Raw genomic sequence first — 19,179 nt, 5'->3', positions numbered from 1 at the left:
ATATAGAAAAAGATATAAAAATATATTTATCAGCCAGGAATTGTCTCCTCAAAATTAAGGGGGGATCAACACATTCTACCTGAAGAGAATTAATTGGAGAAGATTTCATCGCTCCAATAATTATTCTGAGCGCTTTGGACTGAATTCTTTCAAGTTTTTTGTCCAAATATTTAGGAAGAGGATCAAAAAGAAATGTTCCATAATCCAAATGGCTTCGCGCTAGAGCACCATACATTAATTTAAGAGTAGTAGGATGAGATCCCCACCACACTCTGGAAACAGCTCGCATAATATTTAGCCCCTTTTCCCACTTAGCCGAAATGTTCTGAATATGCGGGAGCCAGGAAAGTTTATGATCCAAAAGTAGTCCAAGAAATTTAATTTGCTTAACGATTTGAAGAGGGACATTATCAAAGCAGACAGAAAAGGGGGTATTTTTCTTTTGCGAGTAAAAGCCACTACTTTGGTTTTAGACGTAGCTAAATTCATCCCATTTGTCAACAACCAAACTTTAATATTATGCAAAGCCAAATTCAATTCCTTCGCAGCGCGCGATAGATTTTTGTGTGATAAATATGTAAGGAAATCATTAGCAAAATAAAGTCGCTTGATAGATGAAGGAATTACATTGTGTAAATCACTTATATATATATATATATATTAAATAATAATGGACTGATTACGGACCCCTGAGGTAACCCCTTCCATAGTTTGCGATTTATCGTTTTTGAGGAAAAGTGGATAATAATGGATCTGTCTGTTAGTAAATTAATAATAAATTGAACTAGTTTTAAGGAATTTTTATTTTAATTATTTTTTCTTTCAAAATGTTAATTAATACATCGTCGTAAGCTGACGAAAGATCAAGAAATGTGGCCAGAGTGCAAGAATTAAGGTACTGAGATATACGGATGTCTGTTGTTAACACACTTAAATTATCTATGGTTGATTTCTTTTTCCGGAAGCCATATTGATTAGGAGAGATAATTCTGTTATGTTCAACAAACCATTCCAATCTGTTCTTTATCAAGTGTTCTGCTACTTTCATTAAACATGACGAAAGAACAAGAGGACGATAGGATGAGATTTCAGATGGATTTTTACCTGGTTTTAAAATTGGAAGGATTTTTTGAACTATCCAGACTTCCGGTATAAATCCTGTTTCGAACATGTAATTAATTAGGGATAAAAAATATTCAACCGACATATCTGAGAATGCTTTAATGAAACTATATAAGATTCCATCAGGGCCAGGAGAAGAGTCTGGAAGGGAATTGATTACTCGATTTAATTCACTTACTGAGAAAGAAGAGTCCAGCCAGCTAGAGTGAGATGGATAAGAAATAAAGGAAGGCATTTCCTCAGATCTGGCAACTGACGGAGGAGCTATCTTATCAGCAAAACCTATAATAATTTCTTCTGGAATATGTTTGGAACGCTGGGGAGTATATGACGAACCGAATTTTTTTAAATTGGACCATACGGTTGACTGGGGAGATTCAGGAGACAAGCGTTCACAGAATTTTCGCCATCCAGACCGCTTTTTGTTTTTCAAAACGCGTTTCGCTTCTGCCTGGGCGCGTTTCACAGATAGGTAATTTTCGAAAGACATATATTTACGGAAAATGGAAATTGCTTCTCTTCTGGATTTAACGACACTAGTGCATTCTTCATCCCACCATGGGGTGGAATGTTTTATCTTAATTTTTACATTACTTTTTTTAAGTGTTTTTTCTGTAGCTTTTATTATCATGTTAGGAAATAATTCACATTGTAAACTAGTGTTGACAAGGGAAGACTTAGATGCTTGAACAATGGAGTCTAATTCTGAAGAAAAAATTCTCCAATTCGCGTCTTTCGTTTTAAATTTAAAACTATTGTTTATCGAAAAGGAATGCGTGGAAGATAGATGGTGGAAGGTAATTATTATAGGAAAATGGTCACTGGAAAGTGGATCTTTAAGAATGTTCCAAGAACATATGGGAATCACCGAAGATGAGCAAAGAGATAAATCAACTGCACTTTTCCGATGTTAAGGGGCAGTGAAACGAGTAAGAGATCCGTCATTTGGAATACATAAATTATAGGTATCCATAAATTCTAATAGATTATGGCCAGAACGGTTTGTTAACTCACTGCCCCAAGAAGGAGAATGAGCATTGAAGTCCCCAAGTATCATATACGGGGGACGAATCTGGGATATAAATGTTGAACATTCGTTTTCAACAAAAATTGTAGAGGGAGGGATATATATTGATAGTAATGTAATATCAGATACAACAGCTGCTACTATCTGAAAATTATTGGGAGAGTGTGGAAAATAATTTGTTTAAAAGGGATAGAATTATGTATAATAAAAGCAGTGCCACCTTTGCCATACAGTCTATCATGTCTTAGACAATGATATCCAGGAATCTTAAATTGGTATGAGGGTTTTAACCACGTTTCGGAGATGGCAGCAACTGAAATATTATGTTCATCAAGTAACTGTACAAGATCAATTTTGTTGGCGAATAGACTTCTACTATTCCATTGAAGTATTTTGCTTAGTTGCGGATACATCGGGAAGGCTAGAAAGTAAAGATTTCATATAATCGGTAGCGTTGGACGGTACTTTATTGTTATTTGAAAGGATCGTAATTAATAAGGTAATTAAAGTTTGAATAAAAGAAGAATTTTCAATCATGACTTTAGGTAAGATATCGGAAGTGGAACAGTTTTTTAAGGCAGTCCCATTGGGAGCCTGGGATTTATTATTCCCATTCGGGTTAAGTAAAAGATCATTATGTAGTTTTTTTATCGAAAGAAGGAATAAATTTTGGATTATATTTTATGGGTTTGAAAATTGTTTCTTTGTGGGAAGATGATAGAGGGGATTTAGGGGAAGAAAAATGAAAGATAGAAGCGTTAGACGTTATCTCTGCAAAAGATTTTTTCGTAGGAGAGAATAATTTAGAAGCCTGAAAGTAGGAAATGTTATCTGCAGCCATTGACTGTTTGATATTTCTCTGTCTAGATAACTCTGGACAGGCCACACTAACAGCAGTATGGTTGCCCTCACAATTAATACAAATAAGATTATTCGTTGTATTTTGACACTGTTCAAAGGGATGATCCTCTCCGCAATGGAAGCAACGAGAAGGGGAACGACAAATAGGTTTTGAATGGCCAAAACGGCAACAGTTGAAACATTGGATCGTCGGGAATCTGCATACTTCAACGGGAAGAGCGTTATAATAAATAAATACACGGGATGGTAATGTTTGACCTTCAAAAGTAATAACAACGGATTGGGAAGGTTTCCATATAGTGGTGCCGGTGGAAGTATCCTTGAAATTCAAACGACGTGCTTTTAAAACTTTTGGACTTAATTGAGAGTCATTAAGAGCGTCTACTATTTCTGTTTCTGATAGATCGGTTGGGATACCTCTTACTCTGCCCATTCTGGTTAAATTGAAAGTAAGTATGAAAGATTTAAATTTATTATTTGAAAGAGAACCTATTTTTTTAACAAAATCACTAGCTAATGTGGCGGATTTAAATTCTATGGATAGTTTGTAACGACCTTCCGGTTTTATTGATTCATTTATAATACCGAGGTTATTGAGTTTTGAGCTAAAAATAAATTTACCAAAATCCAGGGGATGAATTATTTTCCCCTGTTCAGTCCTTTGGACATTAACAATAAATGGAGCTAAAGATGAAATAGAATACATAAGCTCAATGGCTTTTGCTTCTGTAGGAATGGCATCATTATAACTTCCATGAGAGATTGGGGATTCGTTTGTTTGTGAAAGAGATTTAATTTTAGGAGGTACATTAAGGCGAAGCGGAGGTCGTCGTTTTCGGGAAGGAATGGTTACAGAAGCTTGGGAATCATCAGAATCGTAGACGTCTGCAATATTAGAAATGGACTCAGGGTCAGGAGGTCGATTTTCATCCTCCTCCATTTCAACAAATTAACAAAAAAAATTAATCAATAAATATTATTTAAGAAATAATAAATGATAGAAATAATACACGCAACTGCGTCGCAAACCAATAATAGAAACAAAAATAATGAATACGAAAAGGTAACAATAAATAAACTTATCTGTACGCCGCGCCGCCGTCAGTAAGCCGTCAAACACAGAGCACTGGTAAACACGACTGCACACTTCCGAGGTTCGGTGACTCTTCTTCTAAGTTATTTTTATTATTATTTCATGTATGATTCATACTTGCATACTTATGTTTCTATAAAATAGTATTTTTTAGTTCTCCTAAGTTATTTTTATTATTATTTCATGTATGATTCATTCTTTCATACTTATGTTTCTATAAAATAGTATTTTTTAGTTCTTCTTAGTTATTTTTATTATTAATTCCTGTATGATTCATACTTATGTTTCTATAAAATAGTATTTTTTAGTTTTTCTAAGTTATTTTTATTATTATTTCATGTATGATTCATACTTGCATACTTATGTTTCTATAAAATAGTATTTTTTAGTTCTCCTAAGTTATTTTTATTATTATTTCATGTATGATTCATTGTTTCATACTTATGTTTCTATAAAATAGTATTTTTTAGTTCTTCAAAGTTATTTTTATTATCAATTCCTGTATGATTCATACTTATGTTTCTATAAAATAGTATTTTTTAGTTCTCTTAAGTTATTTTTATTATTATTTCACGAATGATTCATACTTATGTTTCTATAAAATAGTATTTTTTAGTTCTTTTAAGTTATTTTTATTATTATTTCATGTGTGATTCATACTTGCATACTTATGTTTCTATTAAATAGTATATTTTAGTTCTTTTAAGTTATCATTATTATTTCTTGTATGATTCATACTTGCACTTTTATTTTTCTATAAAATAGTATTTTTTAGTTCTTTTATGTTATTTTTATTATTATTTCATGTATGATTCATACTTACATACTTATGTTTCTATAAAATAGTAATTTTTAATTCTTTTATGTTATATTTATTATTATTTCATGTATAACTATCACAACACGGGCATTAGCCTAGTATGGTAGTTAAAAAAATGTCAAAAAATGTAACATGTAAACATTTATTAAATAATAAAAAATAAAAATAAAAAACAATTTTTCAATAAGTTTGGTTATGGATGATTGGATACAAATTGGACGATAATTATCAATTGCAGATTATTTATCCCCGCATTTAAATGTTGGAGTAAAGTAACTTCTTTTCCACAGTTTTGGGAAATTTCCCATTGACAGAGACTTATTAGATAATATGAACAACGGAATGGATAAGCTGGAATTTGATCAGGTTGGTTGGAAAATGGTTTGAACTGAACAACATACACTTAATAAGGAAATTTCAATGAGCTATTTCCTGTATGATTTGAGATTTTCACGGCCATAAGTATTACAGTGATTTGTTTTTGGGGTATTATGCCGTGTTGCGCTAACTCCTTCTTTAGCCAACGTTTCGGACAGCATTGCAGTGTCCATCATCAGGGCAGATGTGTAATCAGATGATTACACAGGTATAATCAGAAAACACGGCATAATACCCCAAAAAACAAATCACTATAGAGCTAGTTCTTATTTAAAGGTAAATTTAAGTTTTTAAGCACTTACTAGAACACGTCGCCATTTCTGTCCATCGGCCATCCACACATTGGGAGGCAGTAATAGGAGACGAGTAGTTTTGGTTGCAGAAAAAGCGAAGTTCGTTATTGTAATTCCCCCCGAGCGTGACCACGTATCTACCATTTTCAGGTGGCGGAGGAAGATCGCATCTGGAAACAAGACATTTTCTAACCATCCAAAGTCCAGAAAATTCACATAGATGATAGGCACTAACTCAGAAGCGGTTGTAGAACTTCAGCTATGGGGTAATCATTCAAAGATAACTTGCTGGTCTAACTAATATAGCAATCCACACTCGATTAGATATCTGAAGGTCGCAAGCTTAAATTTTAAGTAAATTTCAATTGATTATTGAAGAAAAACACAATACAAATAAATCTAAATGAAACAGAAAACAGAACAACACATAGAAAACATTAAAAGTTGACGGTCTCAACTGGGAACCGAACCCAGGATCTATGTCTTACCGGGACAACGTCTTTAACCACTCGACCATCGGGATCTAATTATTATACATCGTTATATTTATGTCATGTTTCAAATTCAGAAATAACCATATCATCTTTGTTTAAAATAATTAGTACTTAATACATTTGCGTCACATCCAAGATAGAAAGATACTCTCGGTATTGCCCTGGTATAAGAACACTAAAAAAAATACCGCACAAGAGACCCAACTGCTTTCAAAAGTCGGGAACCAGTGAGACTATGCCATCTCCAATTGGGGTATGTTGTGAGGTTGAAGGTAGTGGGAGTGGGAGGAGATGGGAAAGTACCTGGCTATTCAGATCTGGTCACAAAACATGGCTAAAATCATTCCATGCAATTCAGAATGTAAGTGTTAAAAGCTTTACCCCTCTACCACGACGGCTTTCAAAGAATTTTGCACACTTCATTTAGAACTGAAAATTAACTTTGAAATTTAATGAATTGTTAAAACTTGTGAAACAACCCGTCCTAAATGTTCGTTTGTTAAAAACCTCCGAAAGATCAAACAACGTTGCATTCGAATACGCGCGTTATTTTATACTACATAGATGTCACCTTTGGCAGGTAAAAAACGTGCTCTTTTTGAAAAACAGCTCCATCTGTTGGACAAACATGTTTTTTTATTAAATCAGCGCCATCTGTTGAACTTAAAAGCTACACACCCTATTGTATCTCTATCTGCACAGACAGACTGACCACAGCAACGCGTGGCGGGGTACAGCTATTTATATTAATAATATCATAATAATCATAATACAAAAAAATAATTATGATATTACTATAATAATAATATTCCCATTTGGTCACTGATGAGTTGACGTCTTGTTCTTGTATTGTTTTTTATCTGTTAAATACCAATAATAAATGTGAAAATTGCCAACATTAACACGAATAACGCGAATTATACTAATAATTACAATAACAACAAAGAATAACAGTAAACAGTTAAAATAAAAATCCGAAATATATACTTACTGCTTTTGGACAGGTATTGCCGTTGGTGTGATTGCAACTGAAATAATAAATATACTGAAATAAATGGTTTAAATTACATTCAAGTTTCTGAAAAAATACATCATTTAGGATGGGTGTTCACATGGAGTTTGAACAATTCATCAAATTTAAACGTTAAAATTCTAGCTGTGTATAAGTTCTAGTCAAGTCCTTTTTTATTTCATCATGGGCCGGTTATATCACAATACCTGGATAAAAACAGAACATTAGTAGAACTTTCACAGAACCTTGATTTTACCTTTAAAATTTGATGAAGTGTTCAAATTCTGTGAAACGAATCCGTCCTTATTCAATGGTCCGTGTGACAACTCTTTAACAATTTTGTAAAAGTCTTTAACTAACTAACTAACCTTTATATTTAACATATATTTAAATTTAACAGGGGTAGGCAGAGAGGACAGACCGCCAACAACTCGGTCTTGGCAAAAAAATCAAAGCCTAATGAACTTACACATTTCGCACTCCAATGTAATATTGTCCCAACTTCCATTCCGACAAGTGAGGGTTTGGTTGTCCCCCAGATACCAGTTAAACCCCTCCTTGCAACTAACTTGTATGTGTGAGCCGTGGGGACTTAGGTCCAGAGAACAATTAACTACATTACTTAGAGGACACGAAATTTCCATAGAATCTGATAACGGCGGTATTTCACACGGATCTGAAAATATAGCATTTTATATAAAACCAAATTATAAATAACATATTAAATACATTTTTTTACTAGCCTAGAAGACTAATCTCAGCCGTTTCGACTAACACTGGGTATATCTTAAGCCCCCGCATACATCATTTCTTAACTTTGAATTATTAGCGAAGAAAATGGCAAAAAATATTGTTTTTTTAAGAAAAATAAGGAATTAATTAGATGTAAATGAATAATAATAGCATCTCGTTTAAATTACTGCTCTAGTGTCCTTTTTTGTGCAATCAAACACCGATAAAGAACTGCAAATAATTCAATGTGGAGGCATTTATTTTTTATTTATTTATTTAACGCCCAGAGGGCTTTTACATGTAGGTGGTACAATTTGGATGACAGACGATTTTGAAACATGAGAAAGAAATAATAAAAATAAAATTAAGTTAAAAAATAATATATGCAAGAAACAAAAATTAAAAAAATAAGAACACAAATTAAAAAATACAGCGATTTGACTGGTTTAGAAAAATACAACTTCCATTTGGGAATAGTGTTGAAATAAGTCTTTTACGTGATCCACAAAATTCGTAAAGTTAATATTAAATATATCGACATCACCTAAGTATTGGTTTCCCATAAAGTGAAACCGTTGTATTGAGGAGTTCGCAATGTAATTGCGCTTATGTGTGTTGCAGTGGAATAGTGTATTTTGTCGTGTTGTTATTGTAGGGATTCGTAAGTTTATGAGTTGCAGAAGTTTGCAACAGACGAATTTAGAGTTTAGAATTTTGAATAAAATACTTAAGTCGGAGAAAAGTTAAGTCGTTTAGACATGCGAGCAGTATTGAATTGTAGTAGGTATTCTAAGATAATTTTTATGCAAAAAAAAGCTAGAAATGTTAAGTGTGGCACAGTGAATATTTCACAATACCATAAAATTTATGTTTAAGCTAAAAAATAAGATGCTCCCGAAATAGAATGTAAATTTTAATTTCACAATACATGGCTACCCCACGAGAAACTGTGGACATTTTACACTTCCACAAACAAATTTGTCCGGAACCGAAAATAATCTCTATTTTAAACGATTTAAAGTTTAATGAATTACCGACAGATGTTAAAGAAGTAAAAAGCCTTGCTGTTTTTCGTGGGTAATGCGTAACTATAAATAATAAGTTTTAGATGTATTGTAAAGTGTCTTTAATGTCATACACATAAGTTATTTATACTAGATATAAAAATGTAATCTTTTCATAAAAAAATAAAAGCCCACCAAAAAAATATTAACTCTTTGAGTTTTAAGTTCTCAAAAAAATATACATTTGTTTTGTCGAAACGATAATTATATGAAATTCCCTCTATTATTCGAAAAATTATTATAAACACCGTTAGTCTTGTTATTTAATAAGTTATTGGCCAGTGTATCTTTAAATGAAACCAAAGCATTTGTATTTTAAAGAATTTTAACTCTTTGAGTTTTAAGTTCTCAAAAAAATATACATTTGTTTTGTCGAAACGATAATTATATGAAATTCCCTCTATTATTCGAAAAATTATTATAAACACCGTTAGTCTTGTTATTTAATAAGTTATTGGCCAGTGTATCTTTAAATGAAACCAAAGCATTTGTATTTTAAAGAATTTTAACTCTTTGAGTTTTAAGTTCTCAAAAAAATATACATTTGTTTTGTCGAAACGATAATTATATGAAATTCCCTCTATTATTCGAAAAATTATTATAAACACCGTTAGTCTTGTTATTTAATAAGTTATTGGCCAGTGTATCTTTAAATGAAACCAAAGCATTTGTATTTTAAAGAATTTTAACTCTTTGAGTTTTAAGTTCTCAAAAAAATATACATTTGTTTTGTCGAAACGATAATTATATGAAATTCCCTCTATTATTCGAAAAATTATTATAAACACCGTTAGTCTTGTTATTTAATAAGTTATTGGCCAGTGTATCTTTAAATGAAACCAAAGCATTTGTATTTTAAAGAATTTTAACTCTTTGAGTTTTAAGTTCTCAAAAAAATATACATTTGTTTTGTCGAAACGATAATTATATGAAATTCCCTCTATTATTCGAAAAATTATTATAAACACCGTTAGTCTTGTTATTTAATAAGTTATTGGCCAGTGTATCTTTAAATGAAACCAAAGCATTTGTATTTTAAAGAATTTTAACTCTTTGAGTTTTAAGTTCTCAAAAAAAGTATACATTTGTTTTGTCGAAACGATAATTATATGAAATTCCCTCTATTATTCGAAAAATTATTATAAACACCGTTAGTCTTGTTATTTAATAAGTTATTGGCCAGTGTATCTTTAAATGAAACCAAAGCATTTGTATTTTAAAGAATTTTAACTCTTTGAGTTTTAAGTTCTCAAAAAAATATACATTTGTTTTGTCGATACGATAATTATATGAAATTCCCTCTATTATTCGAAAAATTATTATAAACACCGTTAGTCTTGTTATTTAATAAGTTATTGGCCAGTGTATCTTTAAATGAAACCAAAGCATTTGTATTTTAAAGAATTTTAACTCTTTGAGTTTTAAATTCTCAAAAAAATATACATTTGTTTTGTCGAAACGATAATTATATGAAATTCCCTCTATTATTCGAAAAATTATTATAAACACCGTTTGTCTTGTTATTTAATAAGTTATTGGCCAGTGTATCTTTAAATGAAACCAAAGCATTTGTATTTTAAAGAATTTTAACTCTTTGAGTTTTAAGTTCTCAAAAAAATATACATTTGTTTTGTCGAAACGATAATTATATGAAATTCCCTCTATTATTCGAAAAATTATTATAAACACCGTTAGTCTTGTTATTTAATAAGTTATTGGCCAGTGTATCTTTAAATGAAACCAAAGCATTTGTATTTTAAAGAATTTTAACTCTTTGAGTTTTAAGTTCTCAAAAAAATATACATTTGTTTTGTCGAAACGATAATTATATGAAATTTCCTCTATTATTCGAAAAATTATTATAAACACCGTTAGTCTTGTTATTTAATAAGTTATTGGCCAGTGTATCTTTAAATGAAACCAAAGCATTTGTATTTTAAAGAATTTTAACTCTTTGAGTTTTAAGTTCTCAAAAAAATATACATTTGTTTTGTCGAAACGATAATTATATGAAATTTCCTCTATTATTCGAAAAATTATTATAAACACCGTTAGTCTTGTTATTTAATAAGTTATTGGCCAGTGTATCTTTAAATGAAACCAAAGCATTTGTATTTTAAAGAATTTTAACTCTTTGAGTTTTAAGTTCTCAAAAAAATATACATTTGTTTTGTCGAAACGATAATTATATGAAATTTCCTCTATTATTCCAAAAATTATTATAAACACCGTTAGTCTTGTTATTTAATAAGTTATTGGCCAGTGTATCTTTAAATGAAACCAAAGCATTTGTATTTTAAAGAATTTTAACTCTTTGAGTTTTAAGTTCTCAAAAAAATATACATTTGTTTTGTCGAAACGATAATTATATGAAATTCCCTCTATTATTCGAAAAATTATTATAAACACCGTTAGTCTTGTTATTTAATAAGTTATTGGCCAGTGTATCTTTAAATGAAACCAAAGCATTTGTATTTTAAAGAATTTTAACTCTTTGAGTTTTAAGTTCTCAAAAAAATATACATTTGTTTTGTCGAAACGATAATTATATGAAATTTCCTCTATTATTCGAAAAAATATTATAAACACCGTTAGTCTTGTTATTTAATAAGTTATTGGCCAGTGTATCTTTAAATGAAACCAAAGCATTTGTATTTTAAAGAATTTTAACTCTTTGAGTTTTAAGTTCTCAAAAAAATATACATTTGTTTTGTCGAAACGATAATTATATGAAATTTCCTCTATTATTCGAAAAATTATTATAAACACCGTTAGTCTTGTTATTTAATAAGTTATTGGCCAGTGTATCTTTAAATGAAACCAAAGCATTTGTATTTTAAAGAATTTTAACTCTTTGAGTTTTAAGTTCTCAAAAAAATATACATTTGTTTTGTCGAAACGATAATTATATGAAATTCCCTCTATTATTCGAAAAATTATTATAAACACCGTTAGTCTTGTTATTTAATAAGTTATTGGCCAGTGTATCTTTAAATGAAACCAAAGCATTTGTATTTTAAAGAATTTTAACTCTTTGAGTTTTAAGTTCTCAAAAAAATATACATTTGTTTTGTCGAAACGATAATTATATGAAATTTCCTCTATTATTCGAAAAATTATTATAAACACCGTTAGTCTTGTTATTTAAAAAGTTATTGGCCAGTGTATCTTTAAATGAAACCAAAGCATTTGTATTTTAAAGAATTTTAACTCTTTGAGTTTTAAGTTCTCAAAAAAATATACATTTGTTTTGTCGAAACGATAATTATATGAAATTCCCTCTATTATTCGAAAAATTATTATAAACACCGTTAGTCTTGTTATTTAATAAGTTATTGGCCAGTGTATCTTTAAATGAAACCAAAGCATTTGTATTTTAAAGAATTTTAACTCTTTGAGTTTTAAGTTCTCAAAAAAATATACATTTGTTTTGTCGAAACGATAATTATATGAAATTTCCTCTATTATTCGAAAAATTATTATAAACACCGTTAGTCTTGTTATTTAATAAGTTATTGGCCAGTGTATCTTTAAATGAAACCAAAGCATTTGTATTTTAAAGAATTTTAACTCTTTGAGTTTTAAGTTCTCAAAAAAATATACATTTGTTTTGTCGAAACGATAATTATATGAAATTCCCTCTATTATTCGAAAAATTATTATAAACACCGTTAGTCTTGTTATTTAATAAGTTATTGGCCAGTGTATCTTTAAATGAAACCAAAGCATTTGTATTTTAAAGAATTTTAACTCTTTGAGTTTTAAGTTCTCAAAAAAATATACATTTGTTTTGTCGAAACGATAATTATATGAAATTTCCTCTATTATTCGAAAAATTATTATAAACACCGTTAGTCTTGTTATTTAATAAGTTATTGGCCAGTGTATCTTTAAATGAAACCAAAGCATTTGTATTTTAAAGAATTTTAACTCTTTGAGTTTTAAGTTCTCAAAAAAATATACATTTGTTTTGTCGAAACGATAATTATATGAAATTTCCTCTATTATTCGAAAAATTATTATAAACACCGTTAGTCTTGTTATTTAATAAGTTATTGGCCAGTGTATCTTTAAATGAAACCAAAGCATTTGTATTTTAAAGAATTTTAACTCTTTGAGTTTTAAGTTCTCAAAAAAATATACATTTGTTTTGTCGAAACGATAATTATATGAAATTCCCTCTATTATTCGAAAAATTATTATAAACACCGTTATTCTTGTTATTTAATAAGTTATTGGCCAGTGTATCTTTAAATGAAACCATAGCATTTGTATTTTAAAGAATTTTAACTCTTTGAGTTTTAAGTTCTCAAAAAAATATACATTTGTTTTGTCGATACGATAATTATATGAAATTCCCTCTATTATTCGAAAAATTATTATAAACACCGTTAGTCTTGTTATTTAATAAGTTATTGGCCAGTGTATCTTTAAATGAAACCAAAGCATTTGTATTTTAAAGAATTTTAACTCTTTGAGTTTTAAATTCTCAAAAAAATATACATTTGTTTTGTCGAAACGATAATTATATGAAATTCCCTCTATTATTCGAAAAATTATTATAAACACCGTTAGTCTTGTTATTTAATAAGTTATTGGCCAGTGTATCTTTAAATGAAACCAAAGCATTTGTATTTTAAAGAATTTTAACTCTTTGAGTTTTAAGTTCTCAAAAAAATATACATTTGTTTTGTCGAAACGATAATTATATGAAATTCCCTCTATTATTCGAAAAATTATTATAAACACCGTTAGTCTTGTTATTTAATAAGTTATTGGCCAGTGTATCTTTAAATGAAACCAAAGCATTTGTATTTTAAAGAATTTTAACTCTTTGAGTTTTAAGTTCTCAAAAAAATATACATTTGTTTTGTCGAAACGATAATTATATGAAATTTCCTCTATTATTCGAAAAATTATTATAAACACCGTTAGTCTTGTTATTTAATAAGTTATTGGCCAGTGTATCTTTAAATGAAACCAAAGCATTTGTATTTTAAAGAATTTTAACTCTTTGAGTTTTAAGTTCTCAAAAAAATATACATTTGTTTTGTCGAAACGATAATTATATGAAATTTCCTCTATTATTCGAAAAATTATTATAAACACCGTTAGTCTTGTTATTTAATAAGTTATTGGCCAGTGTATCTTTAAATGAAACCAAAGCATTTGTATTTTAAAGAATTTTAACTCTTTGAGTTTTAAGTTCTCAAAAAAATATACATTTGTTTTGTCGAAACGATAATTATATGAAATTTCCTCTATTATTCGAAAAATTATTATAAACACCGTTAGTCTTGTTATTTAATAAGTTATTGGCCAGTGTATCTTTAAATGAAACCAAAGCATTTGTATTTTAAAGAATTTTAACTCTTTGAGTTTTAAGTTCTCAAAAAAATATACATTTGTTTTGTCGAAACGATAATTATATGAAATTCCCTCTATTATTCGAAAAATTATTATAAACACCGTTAGTCTTGTTATTTAATAAGTTATTGGCCAGTGTATCTTTAAATGAAACCAAAGCATTTGTATTTTAAAGAATTTTAACTCTTTGAGTTTTAAGTTCTCAAAAAAATATACATTTGTTTTGTCGAAACGATAATTATATGAAATTTCCTCTATTATTCGAAAAATTATTATAAACACCGTTAGTCTTGTTATTTAATAAGTTATTGGCCAGTGTATCTTTGAATGAAACCAAAGCATTTGTATTTTAAAGAATTTTGCTCTATTTCAAACATGTCGTGTTTTATTAAATATTTTCGTTTATTTAATATTAGAGCGTTCCCTTTAACATTCGTATTTACATATCTTCCTTCAAACATTCCTTGAACGCTTACTACGGGGCCTTCAGCGAATGTTCTAGTTCTCCTTGCCAACACAGCCGCCGACGAGAACTTGCAAGGAGTAACCGCACCTATTTACGAGGCTCTTGTTAGTCCAGACGGCGGAGAGAACAATGTAGGTACATAATAAGGTTACCAGATAACTCATCAGAATTATAAATTCAACACACCTCTAAAAAGTGATATAAAGTCATGAAAAGCGATGAAACAAAATCTAGTTCAAATAGTTTTATATGTTAGTTTTTTCATCGCTTTTTATGACTTCATATAACTTTTTAAAGGTGTATTGAATTTTGATTGTATTGAGTTATTATGTAACCCAATTATTTTTTACATGAATAATTTAAATATGTTATAAGATAACAGTTCTTTTTAAGTAAGTTACAGTTATTATTTTTTTTACTAATTTTCTCGAGATTCATGTTAAAATTAAGTCTGGATGTGTGTTTTAAAAAAATATATGTTTAATAAAATAAAATACATGCGGAGAAAAATGACTTTTGCTAATTTAAATAAAATATATTTAATCCGTTAATGAATACCGAATATTTGTTCTTTACAAAGAAAATTCTAAAAACAATATAGTGAGTTCCACCGCGATACCTTGAGGTAATTATCGCCACAACAAAACGTACTTATGCACTTACAAGATAGTCAACATCTTGCTTCTAAGGTAGTCCCAATCCTTCTTCAGTTTTCAAAACAAATGCACTCAAATTAGCATTATTTTTATTGCCATTGTTCCAAATTTCAAATACTTTTCAAGCAAGGTGGTGGTTAGGGATAGGTAGGAACTATATAATTGACATTCCGGTAGGAAATATTTCGTACGGACAAAATTACCCTTAACATTTACAAGAAAAAAACGGCTTATAAAATACCAGAATAAACATGCAAGGGAGGTCAAATAAAGTTGAGCCATAAAGTTAGGTTATTCTAATGTTGGTAACCGATAAGAGCTTTATTTTGCCTTAAAACTAATACAAAAGTAATGGGAAGAGGAATATAGGATAAAGACAGGATAAACTCAAGATACATCTCGATACAAGATGACGAGAAGAATTTTAAAACAAATTGAAAGGAAAGTATGTGTAATGATACTAGAAGCTTAAATAGTGTAAACTTACTGTAACAAACGGGAGTTTCTGACCATTCGCCATTGTCCAAACAAGTTGTGGTGTTTGAGGAAGCGGTGTAAGGGCCATTGCAGAAGATGTTCAACGTCTGGTTCACCGCCGAACTGCTTAATTCCTCTTCTTGATCAAACATTTGGTTTTCAAACCACCCATACATAGGGTCTGGTAATGGGAGACATGTCATAGGGCTGAAAAAAGGACGGTTATTGAAATTCTTACTATTTTACCCGCAGGCCTCTGGCATATTGAATGATATATTTCTTTAAAATGCGGTCAGAAATTCTCCAAATTTCTGAATATTTCTGCTTCGCAATAAAATTCAAATTAATCAAATAATGTTTCTGAAAACTAAAAACTTCTTTTGATGTAATATTCTAACTTATAATTAGAAATAGACTTGCAATTTTTGGAATCAAACATCAAAAAGGTTTATAAATGGATCACCTTTCCCTTTCTCGACTGAACTAAGATTACCGACAACGAAAAAAATAACATAATTTATTCAAAAGAATGGATTTTTTTTATCAAAATGTTTTCTTAACATTATCTTCACCTTTTTTTGCGTTTCATATATAATTTTTTTTAATGATTTATTTATTCAGTTGTTTTTTACATTTGTATTTTACAGTGTCTTACAAAACTGCATAGGATTCAGTTTGATTGTAAGAAATCTCTCATTTTAACAATTTTTCAATATACAAAGGTATTATCAAGTAAAAAATTCTTACTAATTTAATTTAAATCTTTTTAAAGTACATCTATCTCTATTGCTACTCCTGTTACATAATGGTCGGATATTTGATTAGTTACAATACAGTGTTATAGCGGTTACGTATTGCAATATGATCAATACATCATTTTACTTTTTTTCCATTCAATATTTCATCCCGAGTATAAGTAACATCTAAATTTACACTTCTTAAATCATTTTCACTGTAGATTTTGATATTCTGTAATTAAACTATTTTTACTATCCAATATGTTTATTTTAATGTCACCATAGTACAAGAAATTTGATTCAGCCGAGGTCATTTGCTTGATGTATCCAAATTTTGACACTTGATGATTGTATGTGTTTCAAATAGTGTTGAATCTTCCATGGTGTGGATTTAATAACTGATCAAATAATCCTTCAGAGTTGAAAAACGTTTTTTTAAATTTATTTTCTAAATTTTAATTTTAAATGTATTTGTTTATATCACTATCACTTTTTATTTGTATGATTTTGCCTTCACCTTCACTTCTAATTAATATTTTGCCATTTTGTACCGATATGTATTTATATTTTGGTTTCAGTTTTTGATTTGTATTGTATAGGAGCCCTTTTTTTCTTTGGTAAGATTTTTGATAATGTGTATTCTGCCGTTAGTTCCATTTTTGTATATGTCATTGTTCGTCAGCGGAGTTTTCTTTTGTTTTATCCATTCGTCTCGAAATATTTGACGCGTGAATTTAATAATAACGTTTGTTGGTTTGGAGTCTGTTCTTTCAAAAAGTCCACACCTTTTAAATGTTTTCATTTTTTACGTTCAATGTCTCTGCGATTATTTTGACGGTTTTTCCAATATTTTCATCTCAATACCAAACATTTCGACGTTACAATTTTTCTCCGCTTGTTCGATCTCTTGGATACGGTATTCTAAACCATGATTACATTTTTCAAGATAGGTATTTTTGTTCATTACTTATTTTCATTTTCTTTTAGTTTTTTCCCTAACTCTGTATGTAGTGACACCAGTTCATCGTATTTGTTAGATTAAGATTCTGTTTACTGCGTAAATGTCTCCCTGTCTTTTTTCATTGCATACATAATGTTAATTTTTGGTTTATTTCATTTAGAACTTGCTTCATTTCTGGAAATTTCTTCTTGCTTTGAATCTTGTGGCCCGCAGTAGCTCGGTCCTGTGTCCGCATCGCACTTAGCACAAATCCATTTCTTACCTACAGGAATAGCGATGTTTTGGTTTGTACACAATTTGTGGAAACTACCACCACAGTCGCTGCACTTGTATAATTCACTGTCATTAGCGACATATTTCTTGCAATTTTTGCACTGCACCATCGTGAGGTAATTTGAGCGTTTCTTGTTGTTTTCTTTCACTTTTATTGATTTCAACAGTTTATCTAGTGATGAACACTATTCGTGTTCGCTGAGAGACCGCGACAAGACGTATTTAAAAATAGTTAAAAAAATTCTAGTTTTATAATTTTAAAATTGTGGTCAGAACCTTAGTTTTCATAGAGTTGAAACATTTTAATTATTCTTTCGTTAACTTTTAGATTTGAATATAAAGCGTTATATTTTAATATTTAGATGATATTTCTAACCACGACAGTAAGGGAGACAACTATTTCTTTTTCTATAATAGGAGCTGATCCCGAAACGAACAGATTGACTGTACAGTTAATAACTGTGTGTTCGCGAAACCGAACAAATTGGCCTGAGATGTTTAACACATCTATTATAATTTCACTTTTGTCCTATCAGCTAAAGTCGTTGTCGATGACAATGCATTTTGTCAACTTTTGGTGGAAATCACGCACACTTACCCGGACATCTGCTCATTTTTTTAAATGTATCTTTTACAAAATTATACATTATACCAGCATGCTAAATAAATATTTTTTTGCTAATTATTCTACTACTCTATAAGGTTCCAGAAGCTCTTGTTTACGGGAGGAGTTAGTATATACTTAAAGAAAAAAAATGCTGGAAAGGCGACGAGTAAAGAATATTCAAAGTCTTATAAAATAACTTCAAACGTAATTTAACATACAAATTAACATAATCCAGTATTCAAATTAACTAAAAATATAATTTAGGGAATTAGTATTCTAACAATAGTAAAAGTCTTTTTAAATGCTAGTAAATTTATCTTCTGTTATTCTGACACTTGAAATGACCCGATTTAACCCATCAGGGGGCCTACTCTGTATCTTCCGGGTTAACAAACCAGTAAGTTCATGGTTTAACCTTTCCTTGCCGGTGCTGTCAACTGAGAGAACATCGTCACTAATGTATTGCAATATGTAATTACAATATATAAATATTAACAGAGTGTATAGCACCGGAGGACGAGGAATTTTTGAACACCATAAGGGAAAGGTTAATAAGGGTTTGTGACGTGGCTAGTCCAAATGTTATTGCAATAAACGCCTGGGTTGCCGGCAATTAAAAAAAAAACAAAAAATAAAAAATAAAGACACGGTAAAATCTGCTGGAATTTCGGAATGTTGCCAAGGTATCTAAAATGTGCTACATATTGCTTACTTTTGAAGTTGTCGTAAAATAAACACT

At 29.7% G+C, this 19,179-nt stretch overlaps 1 protein-coding gene across 4 annotated transcripts in view; it reads right to left on the bottom strand.

Moving 5' to 3' along the window:
* The window catches only part of LOC149410078 (clotting factor C-like), a 93,946-nt gene that overhangs the window by 42,208 nt on the left and 32,559 nt on the right, over positions 1–19,179 (bottom strand). For all 4 annotated transcript variants that reach the window (XM_089648515.1, XM_089648517.1, XM_089648518.1 and 1 more), the window contains exons 10-13: positions 15,873–16,069; positions 7,570–7,776; positions 7,080–7,116; positions 5,604–5,764 (exon numbers count right to left, since the gene is read on the bottom strand). In XM_089648515.1, the coding sequence (XP_089504641.1) occupies positions 5,604–5,764; positions 7,080–7,116; positions 7,570–7,776; positions 15,873–16,069 (602 nt within the window). The remainder of the gene's footprint in view (positions 1–5,603; positions 5,765–7,079; positions 7,117–7,569; positions 7,777–15,872; positions 16,070–19,179) is intronic.

The sequence above is a fragment of the Hesperophylax consimilis genome, chromosome 28 (assembly GCF_061612785.1).
Source record: "Hesperophylax consimilis isolate HC1 chromosome 28, BYU_Hcon_1.0, whole genome shotgun sequence".
In the NCBI taxonomy this organism is placed as follows: domain Eukaryota; kingdom Metazoa; phylum Arthropoda; class Insecta; order Trichoptera; family Limnephilidae; genus Hesperophylax; species Hesperophylax consimilis.
This window is presented reverse-complemented; position numbering and strand designations above follow the sequence as displayed.